We start from the raw sequence: 15,493 nt of genomic DNA on the forward strand, positions 1-15,493 counted from the left end.
AAATATGCTCAACGTTGTTAGTCATTAAGGAAGTGCAAATCAAAACCACAGTGAGAGGGACTTCCCTGGTGGCACAGTGGTTAAGAATCTGCCTGCCAACACAGGGGACATGGGTTCGAACCCTGGTCTGGGAAGATCCCACATGCCACGGAGCAACTAAGCCCGTGCACCACAACTGCTGAGCCCGTGTGCCACAACTACTGAAGCCCGCACGCCTAGAGCCCGTGCTCTGCAACAAGAGCAGCCACTGCAATGAGAGGCCCACTCGCCGCAACTAGAGAAAGCCCGCACGCAGCAACAAAGACCCAACACAGCCAAAAATTAAAAAAATAATAAAAATAAATGAATTATACAATTTTTTTTAAAAAAACACAGTGAGATAATATAATACTTCACACCCACTAGGATGAGCATAACTTTTTAGAGAGACAATAACAAATGTTGACAGGCTGTGGAAAAATTGGAACTGACGTGTTGCTAGCAGGAATGTAAAATGGTACAGCTGCTTTGGAAAACAGTTTGGTCACACTTCAGATGTTAAACAGAGTTATTATGGGACCGAGCAATTCCACTCCTAGGAACATACCCACGTGAAGCATGTATATCAGCTGATGAATAGATAAACAAAATGTAGTGTATCCATAAATGGAATGTTTTTGAGCCATAAAAAGGAATGAAGTGGTGACACGTCCTACAACATGGATGAACCTTAAAAGCATGCTGAGTGAAAGAAGCCAGACACAAAAGACCCCACACAGTGTATAATTTCATTTATATGAAATGTACAAAATAGGCAAGCCCATGAAAACAGAAAGTAGATTAGTAATTTCTAGGGGCTGGAGAGAGGGAAATGGGAGTGACAGCCAGTGGATACAGGAGTTCTTTGGGGAAGGTGGAAAGGTTCTAAAATTAGATTGTGGTGATGTGAATGTACTAAAATCCATTGCATTGTGTATTTCAAATGGGTGAGTTGTATGTGAATTATATCTCAATTTTTAAAAATTTAAGAGTAGAGAAATAGACAATAAAGTTAACATGTTAACTTGGATACAGGCTTCAAAAATAATCCTAATAGATTTCTACAGAGAAAACTTAGCTGTAACTTTTTTCGTAAATACTTATGCCTTGGGACTTCCCTGTTGGAGCAGTGGTTAAGAATCCACCAGCCAATGCAGGGGACACGGGTTCAATCCCTGGCCCGGGAGGATCCCACATGCCACAGAGCAACTAAGCCCGTGCACCATAATCACTGAGCCTGTGCTCTAAAGCCCGCAGGCCACAACTGCTGAGCCCGCGAGCCACAACTACTGAAGCCCACACACCTAGATCCCGTGCTCTGCAACAAGAGAAGACACTGCAGCGAGAAGCCTGTGCACTGCAACGAAGAGTAGCCCCTCTCGCTGCAACTAGAGAAAGCCTGCGCGCAGCAACGAGGACCCAACACAGCCATTAATTAATTAATTAATTAATCAAGCAATTAATTAAAAAAATTCTACCAAAAAATTCTTATGCCTAAATATGTATATTTTTCTTAATAATAAAATTTTAAAATTCTACATAGGTGACTTTATTTAAAGATAATTTGACCAAAATTTAGTAGCGGTTGTATTTATCAGTCTGAGTGACAGTGTAAGTTGAAATGTAGATTTTTTTTCCCCTAACATATTTCCCTTGTTGCCATTATGTTTTCTGAGTGAACGGAGGTTGTTGTGTAATGAAAAGATCTTTGGATTTGGTACTTGCTGGAGCAGGACAGAGGTGTTCAGTCTGTGGTCTTGAACAAATAATTTAATTTTTTAGAGCATCGATTTCAGGAACTTTAAAGCGACTATCATACCAGGATAAAACCTTTTTTTTTTTTCTTTCTCGTGTTTATAGAAGTTTTGGAGGTTTTCCTAAGAAAAATAAGCATAAGTATATTCAGCGTCTATCCTTGTTTCAGTTTGTTTGTCCACACCAGTGTTATCTTAGATTTAGGGCTTCTGCAAACAGAAATGGTATCCAACTTTGTCTAATGTCTAGTATTACATAAACAGGTTCTCTGTTTATATTATTTAAAGAAACTGAAATTTTAATAACATTATTGGTGACCTTTGAAGTAGTAGGTGATGGAAGTCATTGAAATATTAACTGAAAAGCTTATTTTAACCTTCTTCCTAATATACGTCTTTTGCCTTTATAAAACAATTGTCATTGATTTTGACTGTTTTTAGATATTAGCATGGTATCTACTAATTATGTTAATTCCAGATTAGTGTATAATTTGAAAAACATGTATTAATTGTATGTTATCACTTTTCACCTTTTAGCTTGCTTTTGATAAAATTATGTTTTTTAATGAGTGATAGCAGTTGATTTTAGAGATTTCTACTGTAATTGCATTCGATCTCATGTACATGTATTATTTTGTGGCTCATGTGTGTCAAATACCTTTTTTTGTTGCAGTTAAGTGATAATACAGGACCGGTTTCAATTGTGTGTGTGTTTGGTTTTGTTTTAGCTTGAAAGCTACATGATATTAACATGCTAGCTTTTTCTTATTTGCAGAGATCCTGCATATTTTGATGAAAATTGGCTAAACAGAATTAAAACTGAAGTAGGAGATAATTGGAGGCTAAAGGTATTTTCTTTTTATTTTCCTATTTGTTAATTAACCTTTTACTTGGGTGTATATAATACTTGTTGACTTTTACTTTGATGTGTCTAGTGAGCTTTAGAAACTTAGATAGCCTTTGGTGAAATAATCTAGAATTGAAGATTGGGGTAACCTGGAATTGCTCACCAAGATATAGTCTGAGTTGGTAAAGCATAGTGACTGAGGGCTCGGGCTTCAGAGCCAGACTGCCTGTGTCCACATCCCAGCCCAGCCGCTCACAGCCGCTGGGAAAGTCTTTAACCTTTCAGTGCCTGAGTTTTCCCGTTTGTAAAATGGGGATTGTGATAGGATCTACCTCACAGAGATAAATGAATTAATACATATGATGTACTTAGGACAGTAATGTTAGTTGCTAGTGTTGTTATTAATAATGAGAAAATACTGATCATTATTAACTGTGTCCAGAACACTCAGAATGGATTATTTTTATTTCCTTCCTAGTAGCCTTATTTTTCGGTATTCCTCAAGCATCTTTGATGGAAACCCACAGTGAGAAACACAGTTTACACTGCAGCCTCCCACCCGCCTAACTGCATGTTCCTGAATAGTTGAATACGTTTTTAACCTTACTTAATGCAGTAATGTTTTTAGTTTAGTTTTTGAAATATAGATTGCAACCCATCTGTAAATTATTTTTTTAACTTTATATTTTGAAACGATTATAGATTCACAGGGGTTGGGAAAAGAAATGTACAGAGAAGTTCCACATACCTTTCCCCTAGTTTCTCCAGGGCTAACATCTTGTGTGACTGTAATGCAGTAGCAAACCTGGGGAACCGACGTGGATACGATCCACAGCGTGTTCATAGTTCAGTCGTTCTGCACACACTCTTCTGTGTGTGTGCGCCGCTCTGTGTGGCCCTGTCAGCGTGGAGACTCACATAACGGCGATGCAGGCTGCCCCATCCCTGCCAAGTGTCCGGTGGAGCCTCTATCCCATCAGCCACACCACCCTCACCCGAACCCCTGGCCACCGCTGACTTGTTCTCCATCTCTGTAGTTTCCTTACACCACCTTGATCTGTGGTCATGACTGGCAGCTTGGAAAACTCTGGAGCCATTTATTTTTAACACACATTGGTAGGGACTCCGAAAGTGCAAGTGAGTGAGCGTGTGAAACCCCTGGACTTAAGATGAGCTAAGCGTGGTTTGTCTTTATATTTCCCCATAAAACACGTGTTTGAGGAAAGTATTTATTCACTGACTAGATATTGGGTCTGCCGAAATCTAATTCCTCCTTTTCACTAAGCTAGAGTGAATGGATGCTATTTAATTTCTAAATAACCTTTCAAGAATAGGCAATTAAAGTGATGGCTTTTTAACGTTATAACCTGTTTAAAGTCTTGCTGCTAAATCAGCTTATGTTTGCTGCTGCTTCACAAGGGGAGTTGCGTGTCCCACGCCCGTGCACACAGTGTGCGTGTAAATCCACACGGTCTTCAGTGTCGCCAGGGTGGCAAAGGCAGTAACAGAGAGAAAGCGAAATGTTTATTGTACTCTTAATATTCTGAACTGAAAGTAACCATTCCGATTTGCATTCCTATTCTCTATATTTTATCCTATATTATGTTTCTTCAATTATATTTCTTCAATTTTAAGATTGATTTTAAGATACCATTGATTAATTATAAGATTTGTAGCTTTTTTCAGCGGAGAATAAACTACCATTTTAAGTGAAAACATTGATTTTTAAGACTTTCTAATTTAAAATGTTATAATACGAAAAATTGAACACCCTAGAACCAGAGAAAGTATATTATATATTTTCCATGTCTCCAAATTTTTAGGCATACAGAACATGTTAGTTTTATTTATGAGATTCTTTTTTTTTTTAATATGAAGTTTTCAGTTTATTTTCTCCCTTAAAAATAAGTATGTCTTTGATTAACCACTGGATCCCCCTGCTGTGGAATCTTTTATTTGATAGCTATCACTCCTACAGTCTTCTGTCCTAGGACATCTTCAACTATGAGCATCTACCTGGGGACAGCCAGGTAGATGATCAACAGCATCATATCGTGTGTGCATATGACTTAATGCAAATTCAGCCAGATGAGTTGGGTCAAAAAAAAAAAGGGAAGAAAATAAGTTTACAGTAAATAGTGCAGGTAATTCTGCCCGTGATTTCACCCAGGTAACATGACCAGGAGCCTGCGCTCTGGAGTTGAGTGAGTGTTGGTCCGTCATCCTGTCTTGTTACTGGGATGCTTTTTATAGCACAAGTATCTTGGCAATGCTGAGCGTTATACTAACATTTAAAGATGTAGTAGTATTTTTTTAACCTTATGGCTCCTAAATATTTACTTGGTCTCAGCTGAAGGAAAACACTTTTCTGACCATGGAGGAATTTGGAGACATTCCTTCATAGGTGACTACCTGATTTGTAGGTTGTGTTAGGAGATATCCAAGGGTAATTTTGACTGTAATTTTTGTTTAATGCTCTAAATTTAGAACTTACCCTCTATGTAACATGCAACTCTACTTTTCTGGGTAAAACAGCACTGAGCTCAAGTCTTCACTAAGGATGATACGTTTTTTTTTCCATGCAGAAGATCTACATAATTTAATCTTACTGTTAGGTCTTGTTCAGTTACCTTCGAATTTTTGTCAGTGCGGTTAGAACATTGAAAATTTAACATAATTGGATACTTAATTTGCTTTATAAATCTCTTATATCAAATAAATTAAGCCACTGATAGTCTTTTTTATGATAGTAATTCAAATGTACTGTTGAATTTTATTTTTTATGTTTACTTTATGATTAACAAGAATGATTAGTTGGTTCAGAAATTTTTTAGGTTAAACTATATTTTCATCTGTGATTGCCTTTTACCCAGTTGTTTTCTCTCTCTTTAAACAGATAAGCAATTTAAAGAAAATTTTGAAAGGAATCCTGGATTACAATCATGAGGTAAGGAGTTTTTATCATTCTGCTTGGAAGTATTACTGTAGGATAGTTTAATCTTACAATATTTTACAGTAGTTTCAAGTAAAGGAAATATTACCTTAATATTAATAATCAGCTTTATCTTCCATTGTATGGTCTCTAAGATGTTGGTTCAAAAAGCTGGTTCACCAGCTATTAGATGTTTACTAGATAATCTTTTTCACTATAATATGGATAGTTTGTGAGTGGTTACTCATTTATGTTAAACTTTCCCTTCTGCTGTCCGTTAACTCTCTCCTTTCTTCCCTTACTCGTGAAGGTGGTTTAGAGTCCATGCATAGTTACTAACAAGTCCTGTGCCTACTTCCATTTTATTCCTTGGCAAACCCCTACCCCTAGATTAACTCAGTTTATCCTCTGAGTCTGCATCAGAACGGTCAGGATATCGCTGGGGAAAAAAATCAGGCAGTGGAACTAGTTTTACTTTAAATTTCATGATCACAGATACCAAGTGGACACAACATAGCCTGGAAACACCTGTGTTATTTCCTTACTGTTTTTTCCCGACAAGCTTACGTGCATTTAAACCTACATCTGTACTTAGGTTATCTGTCTTCACCTCAGTATGTGACTCTGCCGTCCGCCCTACTATTCAAGTCCAGAGCCTACAGGTCATCCTGCAGTCCTCCCTTCATCTGACATCAGCAGCAAGACCTGCAGTTAAATCTCCAAATACAGTCTTCTCTGTTTCTGCTGCCACCACCCTGTACCGAGCCATCACCAGCTCTTGCTTAGATAACTCGCGGAGTGTGCCCTGATTTCACCTCTGCCCCGCTACAGTCTATTCTCCACTCTCAAGCCAGGATGAGTTTTTAAAAAGGAGAATTCATGTCACTCTCATCCTCCAAGTCATCTTCCATGGTTTCCTGTCGCATCGAGAATCAGATCCATGCTTCTTATCAGGAGCCACCAGATGCCACATGACCTTCTCACCTCCTCTTTCCCTGCTCTTTCCTTACCCATCACACTACAGCCACATTCATCCTGCTTCTGTGCTTTTAGGATCTTCTTTTTTCACTGTAGGGTTATCAGACAGAAACCTACCCATTTGTCTAAATGTGTCATTTCATTTGGGGCCAGTTTCCCCATGAAGGAAGCCTCCATTCTCTTTCCTTATGTGGGTGTCTTGTTATCAGTATTTTAGAGTCAAATGGAGTGAAGGTGGCCAGGGGAGTCTTCCTGTTGTGGGCATGAACCTATATTTAACTTCTGCTCTTTCTGGTGCCCCCTGGTTCAGAAGCTCTCAGGCTCTACTTCTCTGGAGAGTGCACATCCAGTCTTTCTGGGGGAGGTGGAGGGGTCAGTAGTACTCAGTTTCTTTGCTCAGCGTGCATACCACATACCAGATGAGGGACTAAGTTGTTGTGACTCAGGATAGTTATAATTTATGTATGGGAGGTATAAGTAGAAATTGGGAGTGAGATTGGCTTAACTGCTCTGCTCTTAACAGTGAGTTTCTGACAAACTAATCTCTATCAAGTATTTTATTTGGTCATATAGATGTAAATGCAATTCTCATGTTTTTATCTCTGTCCAGATTTTAGGGCAGCAAATTAATGACTTTACTCTCCCTGATGTGAACCTTATTGGGGAGCATTCTGATGCCGCAGAGCTGGGAAGGATGCTCCAACTCATTTTAGGCTGTGCTGTGAACTGTGAACAGAAGCAAGGTAATTTATTTGATGTTAGTGTATGCATGTAAAATAGTTAAGTAAAGTAATACACATTGTATATTTTATATATAAATCCCATGTACAAACAACAACATCTTAAGGCCACCCACAAAGTATGCCATTTTCTGTGATTTTGCTAGTAATCTGCTTTCAAGCTGAAAAGAGTTTTACAGGTTAGAATAAATTTGATTATGATGATGTTCTTCCCCTTTCTGCAAGACTGCATAATTCTTTGAGTAATTATTTTTAACTACACTGAATGTAATGAAATTTACTGTTAATTGGACAAGGTCCAGCCAAATTAATTAATAATTAATTAATAATAGTCAATTCAGCTATAGGAGTGTAAAGTTCGATATTTTAGATTGCAAGTGCAAAGGGTTTACTTCATAAACATTTACTGAATTCATGCATCATGCCGGGGCTTGGAACACAGTGTCAGACAAAACCAATATAGTACCTGCCCTCACGGAACTTGCAGTTGAGTGGGGTGGGCATTTCTAAGTAGAACCCTTGACTTTAAAAGGCAGATGAAAAATTATTTAATGTAGTTCATTGAATTCAGATAAGAATTTCTTATGTATTTATTCTGTTAGGAGTTTCATCAGCTCTTGGAGATGTATAGCTGTTAAGAGTTGGCTCATTATTTATTACAGGGTGTGAATAGGAGAAGGCAAGGATGTTACCTATATCCGTCGTTCTATGGGAAGACAATCAAAATATTTGTTGAGCTTCTCACACAGACCAAGTGTTCTCTGTAACACCTGGCTTGAGGTTTTCCCTAAAAATTACATAAATGATGAAAAATTTGAACAGGATTTTAACCTCTCACTGTCCAGAGGGCATGCTCTGGTCTCAGGAACACAGCAGAGAGCTTGGATCAAATGCACTTCTGAGTTGCCGAGTGTTACCTGTCACTGCCCTGGGTGCCCGGCCTGTTTCCTCGTCTGCAGAGGGAGGGCACGACAGCTGGTCATCGTGATGAGTCGGTGAAACGGTGTGTGTGTTTGCTTCGCAACCCATAGCGCACCGCAGACACAAGGGCTCTGTGTTTAGAGGCTGTTTCTCAGTTCCTAGAAGTGAGGCGTTGGCTCATTTCTCTTGGCTATCTGACTTGTCAAATTGGGGCATGTAAGTGGTGGTGTATTTGAAAAAGCAGAGATTAGCAGTAAAAACGCACTAAAAATAATATTTACCGAGTTCTCCCTCCTGCCTGGTTAACAGAACAAACAGCACTTTTTACAAATTGGGAAACTGAGACTCCTGAGTATTGTTTGACTTGCCCAAGATCTCTTGCTCGTGAGAGGCTAGCGAGGACAAAAACACGTGTCTCCCACATTAGAACTAAATGCTCTTTGTACTGAGCTGAGCTGTAGGCTTTGGACCTAGACGCTCATTTTGCAGGACAGACTCCCTGGCGTAGCCTAGCTCATTCTCCACTGCCTCCTGGATCTGCCAGTAATCATACGTACTTGGATTTTGGACTTTTAAGATTTAACTTTTTTTTTTTAACTTTTCAAAACTAGTACATTAACGTGGTTCTCATCATCATTTTATCATCCAGCATTTTACGGTGTTCGCGGGGAAGGGCCTTGACGTGGCAACACCGCTTCTTAACTAACGCTTCCCCTCTCACACCTGACTAACCTCCGCCCCCTGTCCCCCGTCACACCCTTCACACCCACAGGGCTGTCGTCCGTCTTCCTCCCATGACTGGGCCACTGCCTCTCCCCACCATGTTCACAGTCTTTCATTCCGATCCCGGCTGTGCCAGCTGCTCTGTAGCCTGGGAATTCTGTGCTCGGTGCCTTGTACCCAACGCTCGTAGGACGCTCCTCACTGACAAACCAAACAAACAAAAAGTTCAGCTCAGACTAAAGGGATTCTTTTTTTTTGTAAACCGGAAAGTGGTTAAGTTATCATGCACAGTATTCCCACTTTGGGCCTAAGAATGATGCCTGTGGTTTAAGTGTGTTGTGTATACTTGCATATGCATCATTGATTGGGTACAAGCATCCTTACGACAGTACTTCCTTAAAAACATGCTTTGTTTAACTAAAAGCTTTGGCATTAACAACCAGAATGTCGTAATTTAATAGTGCTGTCAAAATTCTTTTTTTTTTTTTAAACAAGTTACCTGTCAAGCAAAGGACTACAGTTTGGCATTCCAAATCCATGAGTTTCTTGCCAGTAGGTCACTGTAACGATTGCACAGTAAGACTCTTTCATATAATATTAGAGTGCTGAGACAATTTTTTTTGGTGTTTTTTGGGTATAGAGTGGAGAGAGGCAGGTTGAGGCTATAATTTCCTAATGACTTTATGTTTTAAAATGTTTCTTATTGGGTGGGGACAGGGGAGTGATGAATTGGGAGATTGGGATTGACATGTGTACACTAATGTGTATAAAATGGATGACTAATAAGAACCTGCTGTATAAAAAAAAATAAAATTCAAAAAAAATGTTTCTTGTTAAAATATATTTACGTATTTGTTGAAATCCAGCTGGCCTATTGATTTTTTATGCTTAATACCTGTTTTTTCATCTATTATTGGATTTGAAAATAATGAAAACTACTTCCAGGGCTTTATTTAGAAGGCAGAATTTTTTTTTTCAACTTTGTCACTCTGAACGGCTAAGGGAGCCTTCTCTTTTTCGGCATTGGTGAGGGTAAGGTTGATGAAAGTGATGCTTTAGCTTATTAGAGATTTGGGTCATTGTTTTAAAGCCCAGGGTTACACAGTGTTTAACTATAGCGTCAGTCTCTATCTTAAATTCACCTTAATTCTTTGTCCTGAGCAGGTCTCAGTATCCCTAAGTTTTTTTTTTTTAATTGTAGAAAATATTAAGGTAGAAATTATACACAATTCAATACTTTGATGTCACATAAGAATAAAACACAGACATCAAAGTTTTATAACATGTAGCGAAGAATAATGTGAAAGATTTTTAGATTTTAGGAATAGTAATACAGAGTCCTTTCCATTCTGGCCTTAGGCTGTACCGTTTCATTGTTTTACATTCCCGAGATCCTCCATTCCTGTGACCTTTAGCTGTAGCCTCAACTTTATGGGGGGGGGCAGTTATTTTTAAGGACGGATAAATAATGTGATTTTCAGCCTTTACTTTACCTATGACACATGTATTTAACCATATACGAGGAATTCCGAGGAAGAATCAAAACACAGGAAACTTCTTTTCAGAATTCATGAAGTGTTAGCCTTTACTCCCTTGATTGTCTATAACTTGAACACTGACATTCCAGGTTGTTCTTACTTTCAGAGTACATCCAAGCCATCATGATGATGGAGGAATCTGTGCAACACGTTGTCATGACAGCCATCCAGGAGGTATGTTGGACCTTTGTGCTTATAGTTTGTGAGAAGTTAAAGGAGCAAACGTGAGTTTAAGTAATTGAAGTAGAAATTTTAAAAAGAGATTCTTCTACTCATTTTTTGAGAATTTTTTTCTTCGCACTTATGCTATAGCTTGTCTCATTTTTATTTAAACGTTAAATGTTTATCTTGGAATTATAGATATTCCGTAACAATTCCTAATTTTTTTTAATGCTCTAATGAATTAGGAATAGTAGACTAATTCCTAAAGCCATTATGAATAATATCTATCTTAAACCAGCAGTCTGCCTCACACTTAAGTATTGGTTTCTTATTTGGAAGGAAATGCGTCTTCAACTCCAGCCAGACTCAAGGCAATTTCTAGATGAATATTTATTTGAAACTGTAGGAGGGGAAAATGTTTTTTTCCTCTACCCTTGCAAGTTTTTAGCTGGAGCCTCTGTTAAAAACAAACAAAAAACAGATTAACAATAGAAGAGCATACAAATGTATTTAAGTTTTACACAACATAGGAGGCTTCATAAAGAAATGAAGATCAAAGAAGTGTTTCTTTTTCTTTTAAATTATTTTATTTATTTATTTTTGGCCGTGTTGGCTCCTTGTTGCTGCGCGTGGGCTTTCTCTAGTTGCGGCAAGCGGGAGCCACTCTTCCTTGTAGTGCGCGGGCTTCTTGTTGCGGTGGCTTCTCTTGTTGTGGAGCACAGGGTCTAGGTGCGTGGGCTTCAGTAGTTGCGGCACGTGGGCTCAGTAGTTGTGGCTTGCGGGCTTTAGAGCGCAGGGTCAGTAGTTGTGGCGCATGGGCTTAGTTGCTCCACGGCATGTGGGATCTTCCTGGACCAGGGATCAAACCCGTGTCCCCTGCATTGGCAGGCAGATTCTCAACCACTGCGCCACCAGGGAAGCCCAAAGAGGTGTTTCAACCTGAGTGTTTTGATGCTGGATTTGGTGAAGAGTGGAAAATCTCGTGGAAAAATGTGATAGGGCGAAAAACAGCAAGTCCTGTTTGTTCGGATTCCTTCTGCATCCCTCTGACTTTGGAGATACAGATACTCCTTTCCTCTGAGCATAGGGAGGGCGCCTCTCACGTGAGGGACTTAAGACCTGCTTCAGAGGAAGGTCAGAAAATTTTTCCTGTCCCTGCTGTTTCTCAAATTCCTTCAGCTTGAAACATTCAACATGCCAAGCTGCCATATTTGGGGGTAGCATGTCCTGAACTCCATCAGGTGTCAGACATAGAACTATAAGAGTGAAAGTGATCTTAAGATGGGAGAATTTTTTAATCATAGAAGTAATGGAAGAAACCTTTAAGGGAACTAAAATAGTATAGAATGTAAGTAACTAACAGAAAAAAATGCAACAGACAAACATGAAAAATGCTAAATGCAAATTAAGATAAAGTGTTTCCTTTTTTATTTCCTTTTTTTTTTTTTCCAATACACGGGCCTCTTACTGTTGTGGCCTCTCCTGTTGCGGAGCACAGGCTCCGGACGCGCAGGCTCAGTGGCCATGGCTCACAGGCCCAGCCGCTCTGCGACATGTGGGATCTTCCTGGACCGGGGCACAAACCTGCGTCCCCTGCATCAGCAGGTGGACTCTCAACCACTGCACCACCAGGGAAGCCCAATTTTACTTTTTTTTATTTTTTATTTAAAAAATTTTTTTAAACATCTTTATTGGAATATAGTTGCTTTACATTGCTGTGTTAGTTTCTGCTGTATAACAAAGTGAATCAGCTCTATGTATACATGTATCCCCATAGCTCCTCCCTCTTGTGTCTCCCTCCCACCCCCACTTCCTATCCCCCCGGCAGGTGGTCACAAAGCACCGAGCTGATCTCCCTGTGCTATGAAGCATTTCCTTTTAAATCCGACCAACTGACTATGAATCCAGCAGTTCCCACTACCTCCTCAGATTTGATTATTTGCTGGAATGACTCATAGAACTCAGTAACAGTGACGGTTTATTACAGCAAAAGGATACGAATCAGAACCAACCCCCCACCCCCCGAAATGGAGGTCTGGGAGGGTCCCGAACTCAGTCTCTGTTGTCCCCTCCCCGTGGAATCAAGACATGTCACCCTCCCAGCACATTACTGTGTGACAACACACAGAGAGAGCTGCCAACCGGGGAAGCTCACCCGAGCTTTCACGTCCAGCCTTTTGTTGGGGTTTCATTTTATAGGTGTGATTGGTTGGATCATTGGCCACAAGGTTGAACTAAATTTCCAGCCCCTGTCTCCTCCCCAGAGGCCAGGCTGGTATCAAGTGGCTCAAGGCCCCAACCCTCCCATGTGCGGTTGGTTTTCTTGGTGTCACCAGCCCCAACCAGAGTCATCTCCTAGCTTAAACTATCTAGGGACCCACCATGAATAACAAAGACACTCAGCAGAGAAATCCCAGAGATTCAGTGGCTGCCTCCCAGTCACTGGGGGCAAAGGATCAGCCAAATTCTCTATCATACAGGACATTTCAACAAAGCAGAGCCTTTAGGAGAGGATCCGTTTGTCAGTCAGGGCTGATGGTAGCAGGGTAAACTAACAAAATGATGGTCAGCCAAGCAAGATATGAGTTTAATTTGCTCTCAAGTGGTCATGGGTTGGCTCCGTAGGCATCAGGGACGCAGCTTTCTTGCATCTTGTTGTCTGCCATCCCTAATGTGTGAGTCCCACCCCGTGGTCAGCCGTGGCTGTTTGGCTTCCAGCCCTCACATTCACATTCCGGCCAGCAGGCAGGGCCGAAGGAAGGTTCTCCACTTCCTCTTAGTAAACTTCCAGGAATTCTCACTCCTGTGATCCAGCTGTTACTCACATTGCCACACAGGGAAGCTGGGGAATGTGGTCTTTTTTCCAGGTGGTCATGGACCCAGCCAAAATTTGAGGATTCTATTACTAAGCGAAGACAGGAAAAACAATAAGGGGGCCACTAACTGTTCTGCCTTACTGTCATTGATCCTGTAATTTCACTTTTAGGAATTTATTCTGAGGAAATCTGAAATAGAGAGATAGATGGTGATAATCGGACTGGCAAGCGTTTATCTACACCTACTCTGTGCTGATGGTGCCGGTACTCACTAACGCAGTACATTTTACGTGCATATTCATTTTGTTTATTTAGTAAATACTTATCGAGCACCTAGAATGCAGTGGGAGCTATAGGAGGGCCTTCAGGATACAACTATGGAAAAGATAGACATGGCCTCTTGTCTCACAAAGTGTGATCTAAAGGGAAGAATGGCCAAATGAGCAATTCGAATACATCCAAAGCATTCAGAATGAAAAGTGTCGTGATGGGGAAAAGATAGTAGGACCTCGAAAGAGTGTGTCCCTCAGCGTGGGGATGTTGGGGAAGGGTTCTCAGAGAATGCGGCATCTCGTCTAAGCACTGGAGGAGGAGAAGAGGTCAGGAAGGGCACACACTTGCGGTCCAGGAGGCAGCCGCGTGGCGCGGGGAGGTGTCAGAAGAAGCCTCAGCAGGCGCGGGAGGTGTGGGTGCTGGAGGCAAGGCAAGAGCGGTAAGGCCAGTAGGATGCCGAGCAGCTTTGTGGAAAGAATTTTGGAAACCAGTGAATTGCTTTTTAAGGAGGAAATACACTGAAGTCTGTATTTGAGAAAATCCAGGCAGTGAGAAGAATGGATTGGAGGAAAACAAGGCTAGAAAAAGGGAGAGCAGTTGAGACCTTAGTAATTATCTGATGAGGAACGATGGAAGCCTGAACTAGGTTATGGCGGCTGGGTGGAGAGAAGTGGACAGATTTGAACTTTGTCAGAGCTTTATTTAACAGGTTTGGTGACTGATTGGGCCGTGGAGGAGGATGGGGTGGCTGGATAGAATTATGGAATTGAAGAAGGGCTTTTGTAAGATGATTGTCTGTATGTCTTTATTCAGGTGCAGCTGACTTTGATTTTTTTTTTCTGTTGTGGTAAAATACACATAACATAAAATTTACCGTTTTCAAGATTATTTTGTAGCATGTATCAATATGTAGTTCCTTTTCGTGGCTGAGTGATATTCCATGGTGTGGGGGTGCCACATTTTGTTTATCCATTCATCATTTGATGGACGTTTGAGTTGTTTCCACCTTTTCGGTATTGCGAGTAGTGCTGCTGTGAACCTGAGTGTACGGGGTTGTTTTGAACACCTGTTTTTATTTTATTTTTTTAATGAATTTATTTATTTGTTTATTTATATATTTTTGGCTGTGTTGGGTCTTCGTTGCTGCACGCGGGCTTTCTCTAGTTGCGGTGAGCAGGGGTTACTCTTCGTTGTGGTGCTCCAGCTTCTCATCGAGGTGGCTTCTCTTGTTGCGGAGCACAGGCTCTAGGTGAGCGGCTTCTGTAGTTGTGGCACGTGGGCTCAGTAGTTGTGGCACATGGGTTTAGTTGCTCTGTGGCACGTGGGATCTTCCCGGACCAGGGCTCGAACCCGTGTCCCCTGCATTGGCAGGTGGATTCTTAACCACGGCACCACCAGGGAAGTCCGAGCACCTGTTTTTTTTTTTTTTTTTTTTTTTTTTTGCACGTCTTTTTTTTAATCTTAAAGAACAAGGATTTTATAATTGTTGCTTTGTCATTGATATGATCTTTGATTCCTTTTGCAAGGAGAGGGTAGGGAACCCAGTGGTGGTCCTACGTTTCATGAAAAAAATATGCTAGTTAACACAGCACATAAAATATTCTGTTTACCATCAGCAAATTGAAATCCACTCCATTGCTCTAAAATGTGAGCAGAGTTACGAACCCAAGGTTTGGGAAAATTTTCTAATTACATTGTGTTCTTAGCCATCATGGAGTCACCAAAATCTATTAACCTGTATATTGATGGAACCATATGTGTTCTTTTTTTTTTTTTTTTTTTTTTTTTTTT

The 15,493-nt window shown here is 40.4% G+C and overlaps 1 protein-coding gene across 6 annotated transcripts in view; it reads left to right on the forward strand.

The window, feature by feature from the left end:
• The window catches only part of HOOK3 (hook microtubule tethering protein 3), a 129,107-nt gene that overhangs the window by 26,409 nt on the left and 87,205 nt on the right, over nt 1–15,493 (forward strand). For all 6 annotated transcript variants that reach the window (XR_003436296.1, XR_003436295.1, XR_003436297.1 and 3 more), the window contains exons 3-6: nt 2,548–2,620; nt 5,516–5,566; nt 7,140–7,272; nt 10,558–10,625. Coding sequence is in view for 3 of the 6 variants with exons in the window: in XM_027122951.1 (XP_026978752.1) it covers nt 2,548–2,620; nt 5,516–5,566; nt 7,140–7,272; nt 10,558–10,625 (325 nt within the window). In the remaining 3 variants the exon portion in view is untranslated. The remainder of the gene's footprint in view (nt 1–2,547; nt 2,621–5,515; nt 5,567–7,139; nt 7,273–10,557; nt 10,626–15,493) is intronic.

This window comes from Aethalodelphis obliquidens, unplaced genomic scaffold, assembly GCF_003676395.1.
Source record: "Aethalodelphis obliquidens isolate GAN/ISIS:26980383/991018 unplaced genomic scaffold, ASM367639v1 scaffold25, whole genome shotgun sequence".
Lineage (NCBI taxonomy): Eukaryota > Metazoa > Chordata > Mammalia > Artiodactyla > Delphinidae > Aethalodelphis > Aethalodelphis obliquidens.